Source organism: Myxine glutinosa, chromosome 4 (assembly GCF_964187855.1).
Source record: "Myxine glutinosa chromosome 4, kmMyxGlut1.1, whole genome shotgun sequence".
NCBI lineage: Eukaryota > Metazoa > Chordata > Myxini > Myxiniformes > Myxinidae > Myxine > Myxine glutinosa.
The window spans coordinates 97,648,029-97,669,540 of NC_136264.1; the positions used below are offsets into that span (position 1 = coordinate 97,648,029).

General features: G+C 44.0%; 1 protein-coding gene across 1 annotated transcript; it reads right to left on the minus strand.

The window, feature by feature from the left end:
- Nucleotides 1-507: 507 nt before the first annotated feature.
- LOC144891627 (voltage-gated potassium channel subunit beta-2-like) lies at nucleotides 508-19,995 on the minus strand. The gene is given in 11 exon segments (XM_078775272.1): nucleotides 508-597; nucleotides 791-879; nucleotides 1,150-1,270; nucleotides 15,774-15,868; nucleotides 16,062-16,182; nucleotides 16,370-16,435; nucleotides 18,956-19,143; nucleotides 19,301-19,339; nucleotides 19,562-19,664; nucleotides 19,758-19,827; nucleotides 19,967-19,995. Coding segments are annotated over 11 exon segments (1,011 nt in total).
- Nucleotides 19,996-21,512: the final 1,517 nt, after the last annotated feature.

Genomic DNA, 21,512 nt, shown 5'->3' on the forward strand with positions numbered 1-21,512 from the left:
CTGGGCTTATTGGCTCCCGCTTGACCGCTTCAGAAGTAGTAGCTCAGCATGACATGCAAATCATGCTAACGTCACATATGTTCCTCGATGACCAATTACAACGTATTGTCGGAATGGTTCGCCAGCGAATGAGGAAAAGTAATTATTCCATTATCGCTTTGAAAGGAAGTTCATACTCTTTTTGTTGTTATTTTTTTTCCTTGTGTATAACTGGAGCCAGGTAATGCCAGGAAACTGTAGAAAAAGTACTACAGATAAAAGGTACCTCCATGGTAAGTTTTCCTGGAAAATATGTTCATTTGTAAATATTCCGGGACCACTGTAGGTCACCCTTGACCTTGACTTGATGTTCATTCTTGTACACTTCCATTTTTTTAGCTATTGCTAAATTTCCTTGCCTTTCCCATTGGCTGAACATAATACATTTGGCCAACTTGGGTACCCAAGGCTGAGAGAAAGGGTGATGTGGAGCCAATGTTTCAGGAGACAAAGTCGAGAAAAACTTTCCTAAGGACGGCATTCCTTCCGTCCGGCTGGCTTGTTTCCAAGAATGTTGTCCATCTCCGCTAGCAGCGCAGCTGTCAACTTAGGAAGCACCTGTGTAGGTCAATCAACAATTTTCAAGTTAACTTCCTGGAAGAAATTTAAATAATTGTGCATTTCGATATATTGGGGAAAATGTTGAGAGAATTGAACAGGAAATTGAAATTTACATCTTTAAATTTACAAATTCAACAAGCAGAATGAAAACAATACGTCTCAGGGCCATAATATTTGGTTGATACGCTACCTGTATAGCTCCGAGGTTCTCGATGAGTTGCTCCACCTTGGTAGCCCTCAGGAGCACCGAACTCACACCTTCATTGTGAAGGCACCATGCTAATAGAACCAGACATTGAGCAGGCACCATGCTAATAGAACCAGACATTGAGCAGGCACCATGCTAATAGAACCAGACATTGAGCAGGCACCATGCCAATAGAACCAGACATTGAGCAGGCACCATGCAAATAGAACCAGACATTGAGCATCAGTTGAGACTTTTGACTTCGTGTAATTGTCGCACAATGTAATGATGGCTCTGCATGACATCCATAAAATGAGAACATCGCTTTACTATGGTAAAAAGTTGAGTCTCTGACATCATGCCCGAGGCCCATCATCACATTGTGCACTCCAGCCTTTCAGTGATGCTTTGTGGTTCCTTGAGACGTCCCTGCTGCCTCTTTCCCTCCTCACTGAGCACCTTTTCCTTGAGCCACTGATATCCCTGCATCGAGTGAAGAGTTTAAACGAACAGGTATGACGTATTCATGTCGAAACCCAAATTCCCTTCAGCATCCTTTTTGTAAGTAATGGGAGAAGGTATAACCATTTCCTCTTATTTGCTGTACCAGATCAATAATACTTTTAATTGTACTGGATAGTTCATCACCACCATGCACATCAAGAGCGAGGCTCATGGAAGAGTAAGGATGAACTGACAGTTGGGTAGTGGGGGAACAATTGGGCACAAAAAGGAAGGGAATAAACACCCAGAAAAGGAAGAGAGACACAAGATGGGAGGAAACACTGACACGAACAAGTAAGAGGGGACAAATTTGAAAACACACTCTTTCATAGCAATGCTTCAGATAAAGTTTATCATGGTTGTGATTTCAACACCTAAAGGTGGTTATATGGTTGTGATTTCAAACTTTGCTAACAGTTTTCTGCATTCCCACAGTGATTCTCTTTAAAAATATGATATGTGTGAACCATTAAGTAGGTAAAGTGGTGGCTTTGTTGTGAGGACTCTGGGCTGATATCCCAGTGATTGTGGCTTGAACTCTGATTTAAGCAACATATAAAAAATACTTTATACGCCTCATACCCATGTTCATGCAAGCCTGTAGTACATGGGCTTATGTTGGGAAACCAAAGTTTGTGGACCGTTTTGCTAGATTCTTTGCAACAAGGCTTAAATCACTCTAAATAGCATATAAAATAAAAAAATTGCTGTTGCCAAATTTTCACGACATCTTCATGGTGGTCATCTTTGATTTCAAGATGGCCACCATTTCGGACCTATTTTGCCTTATATCTCACTTATTAATCAAGGTATCAGCACAAGAATAGTGTCCTTACCCACATTTTCGGGGTCAAGGAAGACAATGGTGATAATCAAATTTCAGCTGGATGGCCAACATCTTTATAATTTCAAGATGGCCGCCATTTTTAATCAAAGTATGAGCAAACATAGCCTAGTGTCTTAGTCTGAGACAATTGATGAAGACTAGTTGTGGTGGCTAGCATCCATCATAGACTTAAGCCTTTTCTGAAAGCAATGCTACAGTTTGTTAATCAGTTTGTTTCATCAAACAACTCCTATAAAAAATCCAAACGACGGGCTCTCTACTGATCAAACACAATGTCATTCCCAATAGGCTGGGCATCAGTGTTGCAGCATTTCTCCAAATCAGCATCACAGTTACACAATTCGGTACAGACTACATTCCTAGCTTTGCATGAACACCTGCGTGAACACAATTTGCTAGGACTCTTTGCAGCTCGTCCACAGCCACAGCGAACAAGTTGGAGAATTGAGGCTGGAGCAATTGCAACCTGCGCCAGGACTGGTCTCAATTCGCCTCCAACAGTTTCCCATCCCAAGGTGTTTGGGTCGATCACAGTTGGATTTAGAGTTAGATCATGTGCCCACGTGTGTGCTTGCAAATGAGCACGCTGGACATGCTCTTTCCAGGCACCACCAGTTGGTGTTAGTTTCTCGACTCCCTGATCAGCCTTCAGCTGGCGGAATAGGTGCCATCGTAGTTCAGCAGCACTTCTTATTGTGACACCTTTCGGACATAAGAGGCGACAGAAATACTCTTCACATCCTTCTAGGACAGCATCAGATGGTTTATCACCCTCTCCAAGCTGAGCAATTGCTGACACTACTGTTTGACTACTTTCAGTGAATGCCTTGAAGCAAGTTGTTTTACTCTTGCCCTGAATGTGGCCAGTGGTGTCACAGCCAGTGAGAGCATGCCAATTAACAAGTGCTTTTGCCCTCTGAGCACCAAGCTGTTCATAGATTGGCCTTAGTAAGATTTTCCGACGGTTTTTTCCAGTGCCCATGATAACTGCAGCATCACTTCCTAGGTCATCACTTCGACGTAGAGCAAGTAACAACACATCTGTGTCTGGGGAATAGATACTCACAATGAATCCTGTTTTCACAAGTTGCACTGCATGCAAAATCATGAGTGTGTCAGCTTCCTCCTGGCTACTGACCTCTTTAGCAATTTCACATTCAAAATTGCTCTGGACACTTCTCCTTGTCACTGTTACAATCTGCATGGAGGATCTACTGTTGATCAATCTATTTGCCAGGAAGAGTGTCAGTGAATCCTTTGTGACATTACTAGCAAGGAATGACTTGGTGTCCTTGATTTTGGTTTGCTCATCAACAATATAGTTTTTCACTGCCTTGGTCTTGCCTCTACGACGTTCCCTTGTTCCTTCCTTCAATGATGCATCAATTGTGTAATTGTCAAACACAACCCGAAGCTGATCATAAGCACGTCCTCTGCATTCGGCTAGCTGTACATACGCTGTGCCTAGCTCCTTGCAGTTCTGAAATTTCTTGACACTCATTAATTCTTGCAATAGCGCCATTCCATCAACAATTAAGCATGTCCTGGGTCTTTCTTGCACATTCTCAGGGTGTTCTGCAAGTTCTTCAGCATGGTCACTTGAGTTTGTGTCATCACTGGATTTCACAAGACCCTCCAGGAGTGATATGATCTTGCTCTTGTCGGTGGTGGGGTGGACCATTCCATTTGGCTGGAGAAGAGTTCTATTGGTATTGGACAGTTCATGTGCCCCTACCACTTCCTCTAGATCCACTGCTTCCCTCGATGACCTTGCAATGACTAGTAGTCGAGCAAACAGGGATGTCGTCACTTTCAGTGCCACTACCTCACTACCAGTTTTCACCAACAGGTCTTTGCCGACCGAATTCCAAGATGGCAATGTCAATTTGGTCATTGTCGACCACAGGTTTTGGTTTCCCTTTATTCTCTTTTCTACAAATGCACTGTAAGCCTCCTGTCCGAATTTCTCTGCATTAAGAATTCCTTCCTCCACAGCTTTAGGAATCACCTCAATTGCAGCATCTATTGCTGTCCTTCTTGCCTTTTTGCCATGAATGACAGAAGGTTTTTGGCCTTGACCATCGGTAATATCACAACAAATGTTCTCACGGATCTTCTTTAACAGCCTGCCCCTGGTGATGCTGTGATTCTGAATACCATAGTCCCTCATCATGTTACTGTAGACCTCATCAGCCTCAGGTGTTGAGACAAACTGTCCATCATCGATGCAATCCTGTAATTCAGCGAAGAACTCAATTTCAGCTGATACAAATCTCTCTCACTGTCCTAAGTCCCAATCACCACTTTGGTCACCTGCACAATTTTTGCGCTGTGGCATTTGCACGTAGCGACTCCAGTTGGAGGTCAAACAGCTCTTAAGGTAGTAGTAAGGGAAACATATGAAAATCTGTTAACTAAATTGTTACCAAAAAATTTCTTCACCAATATGTTTGTAAAGGTGTGTAATAACATGTGTTAAAATGTTGAAGTTCAACTCCCGTGGGAAACCCAGAAAAAAAGCTGTTGAATTCGGGTACCGAAAAATTATTTTCGAGAATTTTTATTTTTTTTAATCGGCCCTTAAGTAACTTATGAGGGGTCAAATAAGGGTTTTTCATGATTCTGAGTTGATTGTTAACATTTATATTTCACCACAGACACTCCTTTGTGGAAAAATAATTTCTAAATATATCTCATTTTCTACTTTGCAGGACATGGAGTCTAGCAATATGGATGAAGACGTTACTCCACCTGTGCTCAATTGCTTCATCTGTGCACGCTCGGATACACCAGCTGAAAGGCTCATACAGGCAACTCCAAAGGGATACTCAACTTTATTGAAACAAGCAGAAACTGTCGAAAATGTTACTGTTGTGGAACGTATGAAGGAGGCTCAAAAGGAAGGAAAACTGAGGTACCACCAGAAGTGTAAAAATGATCTGTACAACAACTTTGTTGCAACCACCAAGAAGTCAGCTCAAGCATCAAAGGCAGAGAAAGAGTCATCAAAGTTGAAGCGAAGACGCACTACTTGTGAGTTCAGTTCATCAACTGGCTGCAGTTCTAGAAGATCACAGTCAGTTGACCTCCTGTATAAGGATGTATGCATTCTTTGCAACCAACCAGCCCAGCTCTACAAAAATAATCCAGCACAAGCTAGAAAGAAATACAGAGTGCCAGATAATTTGACTGCAGATACACTGAAGGCAAGCTTGCTGAAGACAGCACGGAGTCACGGGGATGACTGGGGCACTGAAGTCACTGGACGCCTGGAAGGGATCAACGACTTGGTAGCAGAAGAAACACTGTACCATTTGCGATGCAAACTTATGTTTGCGAGAGGTGACCGTTTGTCCAAGACTGATGAGGAAGGAAAAAGGAAGAGAGGACAGAGGACAGCATGAGGAGCGAGAGGCAGTTTTTATTGAATTCTGCGAATGGTTAGACTCAGAATTAGAGCATGGGGTAATGAACATGGACCAAGTCCATGAAAGGCTGCAGGAGTTTGATCAGTCACCAGAGAAGAGCCTTTCTTATTCAAAGCATTGGCTAAAGATAAAACTTCTAGAGAAATACGAAGACACCTTGTATTTCACACACAGGAAAGAAGGGCAGATGTACTCTGTCTCAAAGATGGCACCGACAATATTCTGCGAGCGCATCATGCTAATCTTGACCATGGAGATGAGAAGACTCAGATCATAAAGACGGCACTCAAGTTCATATCCAATGATATTGCCTTGATTGATTTAGGTCCAAAGTCATACCCCACCACACACAGTATGACTGACATCGATAGTCAGCTGACACTTGTTCCTGCAAGCCTTCAGATGTTCTTGAGACCGATTGTCAAGACAGATGAAAGAGTTGCCGTTTGGGGGCAGAATTTTATTAAGGCCTGTCGACCTCGGTCTGGAGTATTGCCACACCAAATGGGGCTTGCCATACAACTTGATCATAGATTTGGGTCAAAATGGATGCTCAACAAGTTCCACCGGTTGGGATACACTGAGTCTTACACGGAGACACAAAACTACAAATACTGCTTCCTTAATAGTAGGAGTGGAGATGATGTTCCAGATACTTCTGGCAATCTTGACACCATTGTGGAGGAAACCGATGAACAGATCAATGATGAGGTTGCGGTTGATGCTGCGCTTGAGGATCAATCAGTGATGACAGCCAAAGTGCCAGCCAGTGAAAGTGAATTGTCAAGTAATGATCAGGTGGTCTTTATGGAGGTTGGGGAAACAAACAATGCAGTCACTCAGTTTGTTGGAGACAATATAGATTTAAACATTGTCTCTATTCATGGAAACACTCCCTTTCACTCAATGGGTTGGATCGAAGTCACCTCTCCGGCACCACCTTTGCCAGATCCACAGACAACAGCAGCTTTCCCCCGGGTGAAGTTGAAGGCACTCGACAAAGCTAAGATCCTGAGAGGAACTGAAGTAAAGATTATTCCATTTACGAACAGGAAACAGATAGGAACGAACGCGATCATGTTTCTCCCCCTCGCTGAGCTTTCCTCCTCCCTGGCTCATGATCAGCCACTCCTCACTCCAGGTGACACACTCTGGGCAGTGGGGTGGGTGATCAAAGCCAACGATCCTTAGTTCCCACACTCCAACTGGAATGGCTGGATGAAGAGAATCCATGCTAATGATGCAAAGCAGAGCACACAGATCGAGTTCCTCCCAGTTATTGAAGGAGACCCTAATGACCTCAACACCATCTTCACCACTCTGAAAGAGGATCCTTCTACAGAGCATGTCTCTGAACCCCAGTGACTATGGATGGACAATAGGTGTGCATGGGTATGAGCCAGTTCCAACACCAGAAAGCGTCCTCCCCGCTTCTTCCCCCTTCAAACTCTCACCTCCATCTCCCCCAACCTTCTGCCTCGCTCTTCCCCCTCCTCAAATAACACCTCATTGTGGCTCACCCAATCACCATCAAACCTTTTGTCCGCCCCATCCTTCCCTTTCTCCAAGCTATTCTGAAATCTCTGACACACCTTCAACAGCTCTCCCTACCTCTTCCACCTCTTCCACATCTTACCCTACCCCTCCTCCCCCCTGTTCTGTATCTGATGCTCCCCCTTCCTCTTCATTAACGGTATGGACCTCAAACATCCGGGGCCTTCGTTCAAACTTAACTGATCTCTCCATACAGGTTGCTTCTGTCAAACCAGACGTGATCTGCTTAACAGAAACTTTCCTCCTTTATGATGTCTCTGATTCCATAGTATCTCTCCCGGGCTACTCCCTCCTCCGGTATGATAGACCTGAGCCTCGTCCTGGAGGCGGGGTTGCTATCTTTATCAAAAACTCTCTTCCTCACTCGCCCTGCACTGCACTCTCTCCACCTCACCCCCAGGAATACCTCTGGCTACGGCTTCCCCTTCGCTCCCACCTCTTGTTCATATGTGTGTTGTACCGTCCACCAAACAGTGATGACTCCATCTACATCTCGCTGTCTGATGATATGGACCAACTTCTATCTACTCATCCCAACTCTCTCTTCCTCATATGTGGTGATTTCAACTGTCATCATGCCAGTTGGCTGGGTGTGGGTACCTCTCTCACCAGCCATGGCTCCTCAGCAAAGGACTTCTGCGACTCACTGGGACTGACACAATCTGTCAATTTCCCGACCCGGATCTCAGTCAACGGAACATCTTCTCTTCTGGACTTGGTTATGACTAACTTCCCTGAAAATGTCTGCTGCTCTTCTTCTGCTCCGATCGGATCATCTGATCATGTCCTTGTTAAAGTGGACATCTCTCTGACCATCCTCAGGGAGCCTGCTCAGCGTCGACGAGTCTGGCATTTCACTCAGGCCAACTGGCACGGTCTTCAAGCAGCCATCAATCATCTGGACTGGTCTCCCATCTCTACCACCTCTGACATCAACTCATCCTGGGAATTCTTCCAAAGTAAATTGCTCTCTCTCATGCACAGATTTATCCCATCTCGTCTTCAGTTGTCATACCCTTCCTCCCATCCATGGTACACGGAATCTTGTGGTGAGGCTGTTGCCCAGAAACAACTTGCCTTCGTCTCCTGGAAAGCAAATCCAACGGAAGGAAATCTCATTTCCTTTCACAAAGCCCGAAACAAGTGTGTGTCCACCCTCAGGAGAGCCAGGAAACAATATCTCTCCGTTCTCAAGACCGAACTCTCTTATCTGTCTCCCTCTTCCAAATCCTGGTGGCGTCTGGTCAAATCCGTTTCTGGTGTTTGTTCCCCCTCCATCCCCTCCCTTACCTCAAACGGCTACACAGCTGACTCCGCACGTGAAAAAGCTGAATGCCTCAACTCTGTGTTTGCCTCTAAATCTTGTGTCCCAAACCCATCCCTCTCTGTACCCACCATACCCAGTCGTACCCTGCTGCTCCTGGACTCCGTGTCCTTTCCTCCTGACAAGGTGGAAAAGTTTCTGTCAACCCTCGACTCTGATTCTGCAACTGGACCCGACGGCATCAGCCCACGGGTCCTAAAATCCTGCTCTGCTGCTCTATCTCACCCTCTCTCTGTTCTCTTCACCCTCTCTTTTGCTCAAGGTCAACTGCCATCTGCTTGGAAATCAGCCAACATCACCGCTTTGCACAAAAAAGGTGCAAAAACAGATCCTAGCAACTACAGACCAATCAGCCTTCTCCCAATTATCAGCAAAGTCATGGAATCCATCATTGCTTCTGATATGAAATCTTTCCTCTTCTCCAATGGCTTGATCTCTGATCATCAATTTGGTTTCAGACCAGGTCACTCTACTCTGGACATGCTGCTTCTGCTGTCTCAACAATGGATGGAGGTCCTCAATGCCAAACAGGAAATTAGAGCTGTCTCCCTCGACATATCACGTGCCTTCGACACGGTCTGGCACCCCGCTCTGCTCACCAAACTCTCCTCCTTTGGTATCCATGGAAATCTCCACGCATGGCTGGCGGACTTCCTCTCTAGTCGTCGTCAACGTGTGGCCCTGAATGGGTTTCTCTCATCTCCTCTTCCTGTTCAGGCTGGAGTTCCCCAAGGCAGTGTTCTGGGCCCCGTGCTTTTTCTGGTCTTCATCAATGATCTCTCTGACTCTCTCGAAAATCCTCTCTATCTCTTTGCTGATGACTCCACTCTCTGCCGCTCCATTCCTCTTCCCTCAGATCGGCAGTCTGCTGCCTCCTCACTCTCTGAAGACCTGGACAAAATCACAGACTGGTCAAACAAGTGGAACATGTCTTTCAATCCTGACAAATCTCACACTCTTACTATGTCTCTCCGAAAAGATCGACTGGACAACCCTCCCATCTACTTTCTCAACAATCCTCTCCAAGAAGTTCTGTCGCTCAAGATTTTGGGTCTCACTATCTGCCATGATCTTTCTTGGGAAAACCACATTTCCAAGCTGGCCTCCAAAGCCAGTCGCCGACTGGGCATCCTCCGTCGTGCGAAGTCCTTCCTCGGCACACCTGAGCTCCTCACCACATACAAGGCTTTCATCCGCAGCTCAATGGAATACTGTTCTCCCCTATGGGCCGGTGCTCCTGCCTCACACCTAGCTCGGCTTCACGCTGTTGAAACCAAAGCTTTCAGAATTATTGGAATCTCCCGCGATGAAGCTATCTCTGAGGGCCTTTCACTCACTCACCGCAGGCAGGTAGGTGGTCTTTCTGTCTTCTACCGACTCCTCTCCGGCCTTGCACCCCCAGCTCTCTCTGTGCTCTGTCCCCCAAATATTCCTACAGGTCGCACAAGATCTGCCAGCAACCCTCTGATGGTTAAACTGCCGAAATCTCGGCTCTCCGCTCACCTTCACTCTTTCATTCCTCTTTTCTCCCGCCTCTGGAACAAACTCCCTCACTCCCTTCAATCCCACTCCTCCCTCCAGGTCTTTAAAACAGCTGTTCACCACCATCTCTTATCTTCCCCCATCAAAAACCTTGATCTTTTCTACCCCCGCTAATTCACCCCAGATCCACCTTGTTTGAAATTCCAACTTCTTTCCTGGAAGTCCTGGCAGTGTCCATATGTTTTATACCTCTCCCACTGCCCCCTTCCCACGCCCCCCCCCCCCCAAAGCCCTCGCCCTCTCTCAGATCTCTCGATGTCTACATGTCTCTCGGTCCCTGCTCTCAAATGTTGTGTTTGTGTCCTTCCCCCTCTCTCCCCATCTTGTCTACCGCTCCCTATGTTATATGTTTTATGTGTCGGTTTGTCTTTCTGTGTGATTAATGTTCGCTCTTTCACGAGCCTCGATCTTGTATACAAAAAAAAAAAATAAAAAAAAAATAAAAAAAACACTGGACCCCACTGCTCCTGAGGAGCTATTGCAGTTCACGAGCTGTAATTGTCATGGAGATTGCAGCAACCGGCGATGCAGCTGCAAGAGGAATGGGGTCACGTGCATCTCGGCCTGTGGAGTCTGTAATGGCATTACATGCAGAAACTGCAGTCATGATGTTGTTGAGTCTGAAGAAGACATAGACAATGACTGTTGAAACTTCTGACATTGTGAATGAGAAATAACTCTTGAGTATTATATATGTATGTGAAATAAAAGCTACTTTGTGTGTAAATGTAAAAGTGAAAATATAAATGTTAACAATCAACTCAGAATCATGAAAAACCCTTATTTGACCCCTCATAAGTTACTTAAGGGCCGATTTAAAAAAATAAAAATTCTCGAAAATAATTTTTCGGTACCCGAATTCAACAGCTTTTTTTCTGGGTTTCCCACGGGAGTTGAACTTCAACATTTTAACACATGTTATTACACACCTTTACAAACATATTGGTGAAGAAATTTTTTGGTAACAATTTAGTTAACAGATTTGTGAAATATCTCATAAAATGCCCTTACTATAGGTTATGTCCCTTGCAAGAAAATCTCCCTCAACGAGAAAGTCCACAAGGTTGAGTTTCCAGACACTGTTGTCACTGTTTTCCACAATCTGTTTAACTGACCTACCAATATCTTTGCTTCTACACTCACAGCGTATCTCTTCTGTCCCGGTCTTTTTGTCCTGTTTCACAGTCTGACAGAAAAAGCACATATTCCGGCAGAATGATGGTACTGTCGACCGTGTCTGCCTTTCTGCTGGTGCTGAACAGGAGGCTTCCTCTGGAATAGGAGTTGTTGATGGTCTTCCTCGTTTCTTACCTCCGGTCAGAACACGAGTGTCCATTTGACTTGTGGCTTGTTCATATCGTCCTTTATCACGTTCAATATGCTGTATATGTGTCAGCATACCGTAACAGCTCCGATGCCATAATGCTTTTCTTGACATCAGATCACCAGCGGATAAGCCTTGCAGTCTCTGATTTATGGCCACATATGTCGGATTCCTGTATGTATCTCGTTTGGTGAGATTTCGCAAAAATGTCTCATATGTATCAGTATCTGCCTGTGGTGTGCTTAAAGGCTCAAGCACTTTCCTTTTTATGTATTTCTTCCCTTGGCATAGCAAACAAAGACTGAAGTCAATGGGCTTCTTTTTAGCAGCAGGTTCCTCTGGCGTGGTCATGATGCCGGCAGTCGTTCTTCCTCCACAGTTATCCAAGAATGCAACTTCTCAAGGTCGTCTGCTGCACATCTGAAAAGAATAAAGATTGTTAAAAAGTCATCCAACACAGTTTCAGGAATAATATTTGACTAAAACTAGATGTACGGTAGCTTGATTCTTTAGATAATATTTGGGTGTGGATCTGGCAGAAGAACTCCCCTGTCCCCCCACCTCCTATCCACCCCCTCCCAATCCAATCCTAACCATTATCTAAAAATGTAAGTACCTGTGAGTAAAAGTAAATAGATTCAATACCAGGACATTTATATTTAAACCTGATATACATGAAAACCTTTTAAAGTATGGCTTTGACCTGGAGTTTGGGCAAAACTAGCTTAAAAAATGGTGGCCATCTTGAAATTATAAAGATGTAGGCCATCCAGCTGAAATTTGATTATTACCATTGTCTTCCTTGACCCCGAAAATGTGGGTAAGGACACTATTCTTGTGCTGATACCTTGATTAATAAGTGAGATATAAGGCAAAATAGGTCCGAAATGGTGGCCATCTTGAAATCCAAGATGGCCGCCATGAAGATGTCGTGAAAATTTGGCAACAGCAATTTATTTTATTTTATATGCTATTTAGAGTGATTTAAGCCTAGTTGCCAAGAATCTAGCAAAACGGTCCACAAATATACATAAGCCCATGTACTACTGGTGTTGGCTTAGCGGTTAAGGTGCCGGCTTGGAGATCCTGGGCTCAAATCCCGGTCAGATCGCTGAGTTAATGCCAGGGGGGTTGACTCAGCCTATCATCTTTCCAAGGTTGACAAATTGAGTACCAGCTCACTGGTAATTCACTGTGTGTTGCAAGAAGTGAGTAACAGAGTTGGTGGCAGGAAGGGTCTGATTTTTGCCTCTTATTTGCAATTGATAATAATATTTATTCATATAATATATGTTTATTATTTATTTATTTATAATTATTATTTATTATTTATATAATAATATTTTATTATTATTATAATACTTATATAATATATTATTATTATTATTATTATTATTATTATTTATTTATAATAATATTATTGTATTATTATTATTTATAATTATTGTTTATTTATTATTATATTGTTTATAATTATTATTTTATATTGTTTTATATTGTTATTTTATATTGTTTATAATTATTATTGTTTATTATTTATATAATATTTATTTATAATATATTATTGAGATAATAATATTGATAATAATATTCTTATTTGCAATTTGCCTAATAGCGTACAGCAGGATATGCCTCCCAATGGTTTATGCCAGATGGCTGTAAAACATTGCTTCAAAAGGGGACCATGGTGCCCAAAAAGGCCAACCCCTGCTCTGTGGGGGAAAAATGGCCTCTAAAGACGGTTCCTATATGCATGTTCATTCAGGACAAGTATGAGGCAATCAAGGTGGTCAAAAAGAGAAAATGACCTTTCAAGCTCAGGCTCATTTATAAGCAGTTTGAGTAAGAGGAGGTGTAGACATGTAGACATGTGGACATCAATCTCACAGCACAAAAGCACCTCTGAAAGCATGCTTTTTAAGAATATCATGTAACATACGGAGGGGTCACAGATGACCCCCTCCCAAGACCGCAAGCAACGTTGTGTCGGAATTGTGGTCACAGATGACCCCCTCCCAAGACCGCAAGCAATGTTGTGTGGGAATCATGGTCACAGACGACCCCCTCCCAAGACCGCAAGCAACGTTGTGTGGGAATCATGGTCACAGATGACCCCCTCCCAAGACCGCAAGCAATGTTGTGTGGGAATCGTGGTCAGAGATGACCCCCTCCCAAGACCGCAAGCAATGTTGTGTGGGAATCGTGGTCACAGATGACCCCCTCCCAAGAACGCAAGCAATGTTGTGTGGGAATCATGGTCACAGACGACCCCCTCCCAAGACCGCAAGCAACGTTGTGTGGGAATCATGGTCACAGATGACCCCCTCCCAAGACAGCAAGCAATGTTGTGTGGGAATCGTGGTCACAGATGACCCCCTCCCAAGAACGCAAGCAACGTTGTGTGGGAATCGTGGTCAGAGATGACCCCCTCCCAAGACCGCAAGCAATGTTGTGTGGGAATCATGGTCACAGACGACCCCCTCCCAAGACCGCAAGCAACGTTGTGTGGGAATCATGGTCACAGATGACCCCCTCCCAAGACCGCAAGCAATGTTGTGTGGGAATCGTGGTCACAGATGACCCCCTCCCAAGAACGCAAGCAACGTTGTGTGGGAATCGTGGTCACAGATGACCCCCTCCCAAGAACGCAAGCAATGTTGTGTGGGAATCGTGGTCACAGATGACCCCCTCCCAAGACCGCAAGCAATGTTGTGTGGCAATCGTACATGCCGAGGTCATTCTCCTCGAACATGGCCGTCGAAGGCTGATTTTGACATGTAACACCGCAAGTCGAGTTTGTGCATGATGTAGCAAGCGTGTCTACCCATGTTCGTTATCAGGATTACAATGAACCCAATTTAATCCTCCAGGGACTACCAATCACCGAAACATTTTCGCAGGATGGATAGCAGGCAGCTCCACACAGGACTTAGGGGGGAAATAAAAACTTAGCACAAGACAGCACAAACGAAAATTGCGGACACAATGAACGAGACTCCAGAGAGTTCATGCGACACATTAACCCATGCAGTCTTGAGAAACTGAGAAACAAGGACATGTATGAGTTCTGGAAGCGGCAGATTTGATTGGTTGTGATGTGATGACCTAAAAAGCAGTAATATTTTCTCAAAATACTGCTGAACAGTACTTAGACAAATGAACAGCTTTTCACTTCATGGGGTGATAAATAGCTACACTTTACAGACAGTGAAACTCAAACCCCCTAAGGGACCATGTACACTAAAACCGGGCGAGATAGAAAATGATTAGGCAGGCATGAAACTGCCACGTCTCCAAAGTAGCAGCAGCGAGCGAACAGCAGGATATGCCTTGAGTTTTGCCAGCCACGCATACGACAGGAGAGCATCTCTCCTTCAGACTGTCTCACTCTGTGCTTCTCAGACTCAGCAGCGAGAGAGCACGCCACCTCATGTACCTCTTGCACCCCTGAAGAGATCCACGACATCCCTCCTTACCGATCATGGGCTGCCTCACACCTCGTGACAGCATCGCGATCCAATCAGTGGAGCCGATCCTGACCCTATTGGTGCCGTGGACATTGAGTAGTGCAGTCCAATTGTGTGCCTCCTTTCTCGTTGCTAATCAAGAGTACTGAAGGTTAAAAACCGTCTTGCAGTGGCAGACAAAAAACAGGACGACTGTCCCTATCCACATGTCCTTAATACAAGGAGAAAAGTCCTATACTCTATGGGGTAAAAACGGTGGTCTATATCTCAATTCAAATAATGACCCGACCTTCCACACTATATGCGCAAGGTGTGTGAAGGGAATAAATTGGGGAGAAAATATTGCAGAAAAATAATGGAAGAGGGATGGACAAGGAAAAAAGATGCAGGATGTTAGGAGAAGATAGCTGTAAAAGGCAAGGTGGGAAGGTGGAGGTGTGGAAGCATGCGAGATGGGGGAAGGAGGGCAAGGCGGGGGAGACTAAAATCACGCCGATGGCAATAATGTTGTGTATTTGCTCCTGTGTGAAATAAATTGAGATATTTCTCAAATAAATATTATTAATACAATGGATTAATATTTAATAAGGATTCCCCTTTTGGGAAAAGTAGGTGAAAGATACTCTCTGTTCCCTCCAGAACACCCCCCCCCCCCCCAACCACCCTGTATGACCTCATTGGTCCTGATCACATGTTCCTGAATGTCTGCAGCAAAAGTCCCTCTGATTGATGGTTGTTAGCACTGTACATTCAATGAAATGAAAGAGGAGGATATATATATATATATATAGAAGGTGACAGCTCGTCCCACCTTTCATGCCAGGGGCATTTGCCCCACCTTACTCTGAGCAAGAAAGAGCAGGAATACAAAGCCCTCTTTATCATTCATTTGTGCTTTTGGGTGGAATGGATATATTCATGGGATTCCAAAGATGATTGCTCTCTTAAGGTTTTGGGCAAAGCAAAATAAAAACCAAAGGTTGTCCTCGGACGCACCTTGAGAGAAGCCCGGGAGTCTTCCGGTATGCGATGATCATATTCCCCTGTCAATAACCCACAGGCTAGTGGGGACCACGTGATGGCCCCGATGCCTGCACCAGGAAGTAAACAACCCTTTTCTCATTACCCAGGCAAGACTCGGTTCAAAAGGTACAATAAAGATTTAAATCAGTGCCATGAATACAAAAGAATCCCTTCATCAAGTTTACATTTTCAGTGTGCTTCTTTCCCTGATATCGTTTCTATTTTTCTTTCAACATGGCAGTCAGGCAAGTGTGACCTCACCGATTTTGTGGTAAAGTTCAGGCAGCTGCAACTCGACTTTGTCTCGATGGAATAGGTTGTACTCTGCTTGCTCGCACACAGGCGGGATCAGGCTGAACTGCTGTGCAACTGAGTAGGCCTCCTGCAAACAGCCAAGAAATCAAATCTGGGCACGTACGCACCACCTTGTGTGGCACACATCTGAGGAGGGAAGCGTTGCCGAGGACGGGACCTGCATTATGGAGTACAATTGAGGAAGTTATTTACAAAAAGAAAAAGTTGATGTGTGACAAACAAGTGTAAATATTTAACAATTTTTATCTAAGTACATCTGATGTGTTTTCTTCTCTCCTTCCCTTTGCCTCAGATGGATTGGCTCTAACAGAAGGCACGGCCTATAAACTCAACCTTTCCATCAACAAATGTAATAAAAGCAAATTATGGTCCGAAGCATGAAACCAAGAAGCTCCTCTGTATCCACCATGTCTTCCAAGAAAGACTGAATTATAAATCCACAACTAACGCAAAACAAGTCAGACTCTCCAGGGATGACTTTTCAACTTGAATGCAACCGGTTCTGTCGGATCTCGGAAGTTAAGGAGAATCGAACTCGGCTATGACTGAGATGGGAGGCCCGGGTGTTGTCGTCAAATGCAGGATAGCTCAATTCGTAACCTGCTTATGTTGAGCTGTCTGATCTTGATTTTGAGGTTTGTGTGTTTGTGTGTGTGTGTGTGTGTGTGTGTGTGTGTGTGTGTGTGTGTGTGTGTATGTGTGTGTGTGTGTATATGTTTATATATTTCATATATATATATATATATATATATATATATATATATATATATATATATATATATATATATATACTGTATATATTATATATGTATATATATATATATATTATATATATATATATACAGTATATATATATATATATATATATATATTTATATATATATATATATATATGTATATTATATATATATATATATATATATATATATATTATATATATATATATATATATATATATATATATATATATATATATACAGACTTGGCATTTAATATGGAATTTTTTTTTCTTCTTGACTTGGGTTTAATTTCTGAACTCAGTATATCAATCTGGTGAGTTTCTTTTACGCTTCGGTGGTTTCTTTGTTGAAAGAACCATGTCACTGATTGTCTTTCGCAGCAAGAAGTCAATACAGGATTATATCACAGGTGGCGTGACAAAATGTACGGACAGGTACATTTGACGATTGGCTTCACAATCGGGTAAAAAAGGGTTGTTGTGTTCTGTATTAGTGGAAAACAACTGCTGCACGTCTACAAAAGTTATTGCCGCTTCCCCTGGAGATGGTCCGTCAACTCAACAATGCTGTTTGTCATGGAGTGGTGGCTTACGAAATTACGGCATGAAACAGCGTGCTATTGCTTGGGGGTATGCATCAATCAAGGTCAGGTGTCAAAGATCCTGAAACGAAATGCTCAGAGGGGTGTCGCTACTCCAATACCGAGGCCAGGACGTCCCCGCAGAAGCACAAGGAGGGATGATCGCCATCTGCACCGGTTAGTCCGCAATGGCCGTTCCAAGTCAGCTAATCGGCTTGGGGCTGAGTGGCAGCAACTGACAAATGTGCCTGTATCCAGAAGGCTAGTCAACCAATGACTGGTTCAAGCAGGCTATCGTGCCAGGCGTCGCCTGAGAAAGCCACGTCTGACCAGACAACACCACCAGCGCCGATTGCAGTGGGCCAGAGAGCACCGTCAATGGCAGCCAGGACACTGGAATCACGTGATCTTCAGCGACGAGTCTAGATTTCTGGTCTATCGTCAAGATGGCCGCGTCCGAGTGCGCAGACAAGTGCATGAAGCCTACAACGAAGATTGTATAGTGCCAAGAGTCAAAGCTGGAGGTGTTGGGGTGACCGTTGGGCTGCTTTTCATGCAGGAGGCAAAACTGACCTGGTTGTTCTGAATGGAAACCTGAACCAGTTCAAGTACAGGGCCATTCTGGACGAAACATTGCTTCCATTTGCTCGTGCAGCCTTTCGAGGAAACTTTGTCTTCCAAGATGACAATGCACGGCCTCATCGTGCTCGCATGATCCAACACTTTCTTGCTGACCGTGGTGTAGAGCATATGGAGTGGCCTGCCATGTCCCCGGATATGAATCCGATAGAGAACTTGTGGGCAGAATTAACGCGTCAAATCGACAACTAGGACCAGCAGCCTGCCTCTGTGCGTGAATTGCAGCAGGCTATTGTAACTGCATGGCAAGCGATTACTGTCCAAACCTTGGCAAATCTCGTGAACAGCATGCCTCAACGTGTACGTGCTCTCCTGAATGCTCGTGGGGGTTACACGAAGTACTGAACTGTAATTTTACTGTCCGTAATCCCAGTCGTAATTAAACTTTTGTTTTTGTTAAAAATATTTGGGCTAATGTGCAAAATAAAGAGATACTTCTGGAAAACGCAGAGAGTTTAACACAGTACTGTCCATGAATTGAGTTCGATATCAGTTACATCACTTTCAAGGATCAATTTATTTGCTTCGAAATGTCAAATGTGGTTTTTGTTTCTTTGAAAGGTCACATGAACAAAATCTAGAATAATTTCAAGATAATTCCAATGAACTTTTGGTTCTAAGTCATCTTGAAAAAAGTAAGTTCACCCCCACAAAAAAAATATTCCATATTAAATGCCAAGTCTGTATATATATATTTGATATCGATATATATATAATATATATATATATATATATATATGTACATATATGGGTAAGTACACGATGTGTTCAAACCTCTTGTTTTATTTTACCTCTTGTTTACCAAAGATTTTAAAATGTTACGCGCTGCTTCCTTGCATGACGTTCACTATTTATTAAAGGATAGAGCACTGACAAATAACCATAGGTTGGTAATGACAACGCAGGCTTTCTTCTCCCGATGGTCTCCTTCTGCGTCGAGGGTCCTTCATGTTCCTTGTTAGTCCCAGGATTAGAGTGAAGGAAGAGTGTTTCCAGGTCTCCACGACCTCCATCTCCACGACATCCATAAAGTTACGACACTCGACATGGATACCGTAGGGAAGGTGTTCTTTCAATTATACAGAAACTCATAATGTTTCATACATACTCCATCAATACACTTCAATATGAGCTCTGATTGTCGCTCGCAGGACCCCAACGCGGTGCACAACTCGGTGTCGGGAGAGACAAACGGACAAACAGATAGACGGGGCTGAAAACATAACCTCCATCCACCTTTTGTGGCAGGGCAACAATTCGGTGAACTGCAACGTATTTTGAATGTTTACAAAATGTTTAATTACGAAAACGTGATTGAAAACAAATGCAGATCTACCTGTAAATCTGAAAACAAAAGGTTGACGTCTTGACGTTCCTGAGCTATTGTAGACGTTTCGTGGACCTTTTTTGTCGCTCAATTGATAAGAATATCTGTAAACAATCATTGATGCAAACGATCACGTGTAACCTTCGTGTTTAATCTGAACCGTTCAAAATACGTCGCAAGCGCCCTGAGGCCATTGGTGAACAAAGACCGTCACAGGTGGAACCGGTAAAAATAGACGCGAATCGATTAATTGACGGAAACACCTATTGATGACGTCACAAGGTGATTTCAGGCACAGGAGGCCACGTCAAATGGTCGATCACGAAGTAAGACTACTTTAACCATCAAATATTCACGACTTTAACAATAGTTCTGTAATTCAAGGCCACAGGTGTATTTTTAATCAGATTTGTTTGCATTGGTAAACTGCATTCGTGTACAGGTAAACAGGTTATGGGCACTCATTCACAATTGTTGACAATTCATTAATTCCACTTTAACAATGTCAGGTGCACGATACCAGGTCCAAATGTTGAGAGTTTATGAAAAACTCTTTAATCGATACTTGATGTAACTGCTCAGTGAGCATCGCATTTGGTATTCGAACGAATTTTAAAAAATCAATGAAGAATTACATAAAGTGAGAGATAAGTCGGATATTATTAAATACTTTGTGGAAGAATAATGAAATTCCGCCCATTCACGTCCTCGATCAGATCGGTTGCTTTATGTGTTTGTTGGGATCAGTGAAACTAGAGGGAGAGGGAGAGGGGAGAGGGGAGGGGGAAGGGGGAAGGGGGGTGAGGGGAGGGGGAGGGGGGAGGGGGGAGAGGCGGTGGGAAGAGATGTGGTTATTCCAGAAAAGAATCAAAAATTCTGGGTTGTTTATCCACATTTATATCAACACCAGCACACCAGGATGGCCTCCATCCATTGAAGTCTGAGTAGAATCAGAATGTCAGATCAACTTGTGGTGCGGGAGTTATCGACCATTTGTCAGACAGACACACGAGCCCCGACCCTCGTGCTGCCCACACAGTCAATATTCAGGAATGCAGATGGATGTGCAGAGATTCAAACCCACGATAATCCAGATATCAAACTCACCATAATCCAGATATCAAACTCAACATAGTCCAGAGACGATAAAATATTTGAAAAGCGTTCACCTTTATTGGGCTCCACGTTATCATTATCCCGTTCTGAGTCAGTACATTGTGGACCCTCCTCTCCCCATATGATTAACACTTATAATGATCATATAAATCGAAACATCAACTCCCTTCGCTAATAACTTCCACAATCAGGTAAACACAACGTCGCATTGTATTATTTCCAGGCTGTGGATTTATTGATCACCGCTCGTTTTTAATTATTTCAATTCACAGCTCGACTTGATCATCATCTCACACTTAGATGATTACGTCACAACTTCATCAACGTATCATAACGGGAGGGGTTCATTGGTTCCCTATTTGGGGGAATTACCCCTCCCAATGCACTTTGGGAAATGAAAACCTATTTAGGTGTCTACCTGTGATCATTCCACTTTATTGAAAGCCGGTATTCGGTACGAGCTGATCCAAGTGAACCCGTCTTCATGGAGAACCGAAGACCCGGTGGTGTCCCGAGATCCAGTGCCGGCGGACGCTTTCCATTCTATGACGACGACGGGGAATCCCCATCGGTCCTTCCTGACCCAGACGGCAGCGCGAGGTCATCCCATGTCCACCCTTGCCTTGCGACCATCCGGGAAGTTCCGGAGAAACGCACATGGTACGCGGACCCTGGAGGCGTCAACAATTTGGAGATCGAACGGACTCCTCAGCTCGGACTCAGAAATCGATTGAACTCAGAAAGACCTTCTGTGATAAGTGGATTCGGACCTTTCAGTGATTCTCCTTTTTACACACATTTTCTTGACGAAATGAGGTCGTATTGGAGCGAGGTCATGACCCCGTCGGGTGCACTCGGGTCAGAGGTGGCAGATTCAGAGGCAGCGCACACTCGTGGCAGATTCCCGATGGGATCAAACTCCTCGTCGCTTGTCAGAGCGGAGTCCCGTGGACCTCAAGCCGTCCCTTTCAACGCCGTGGACCCGAGAGGTCACC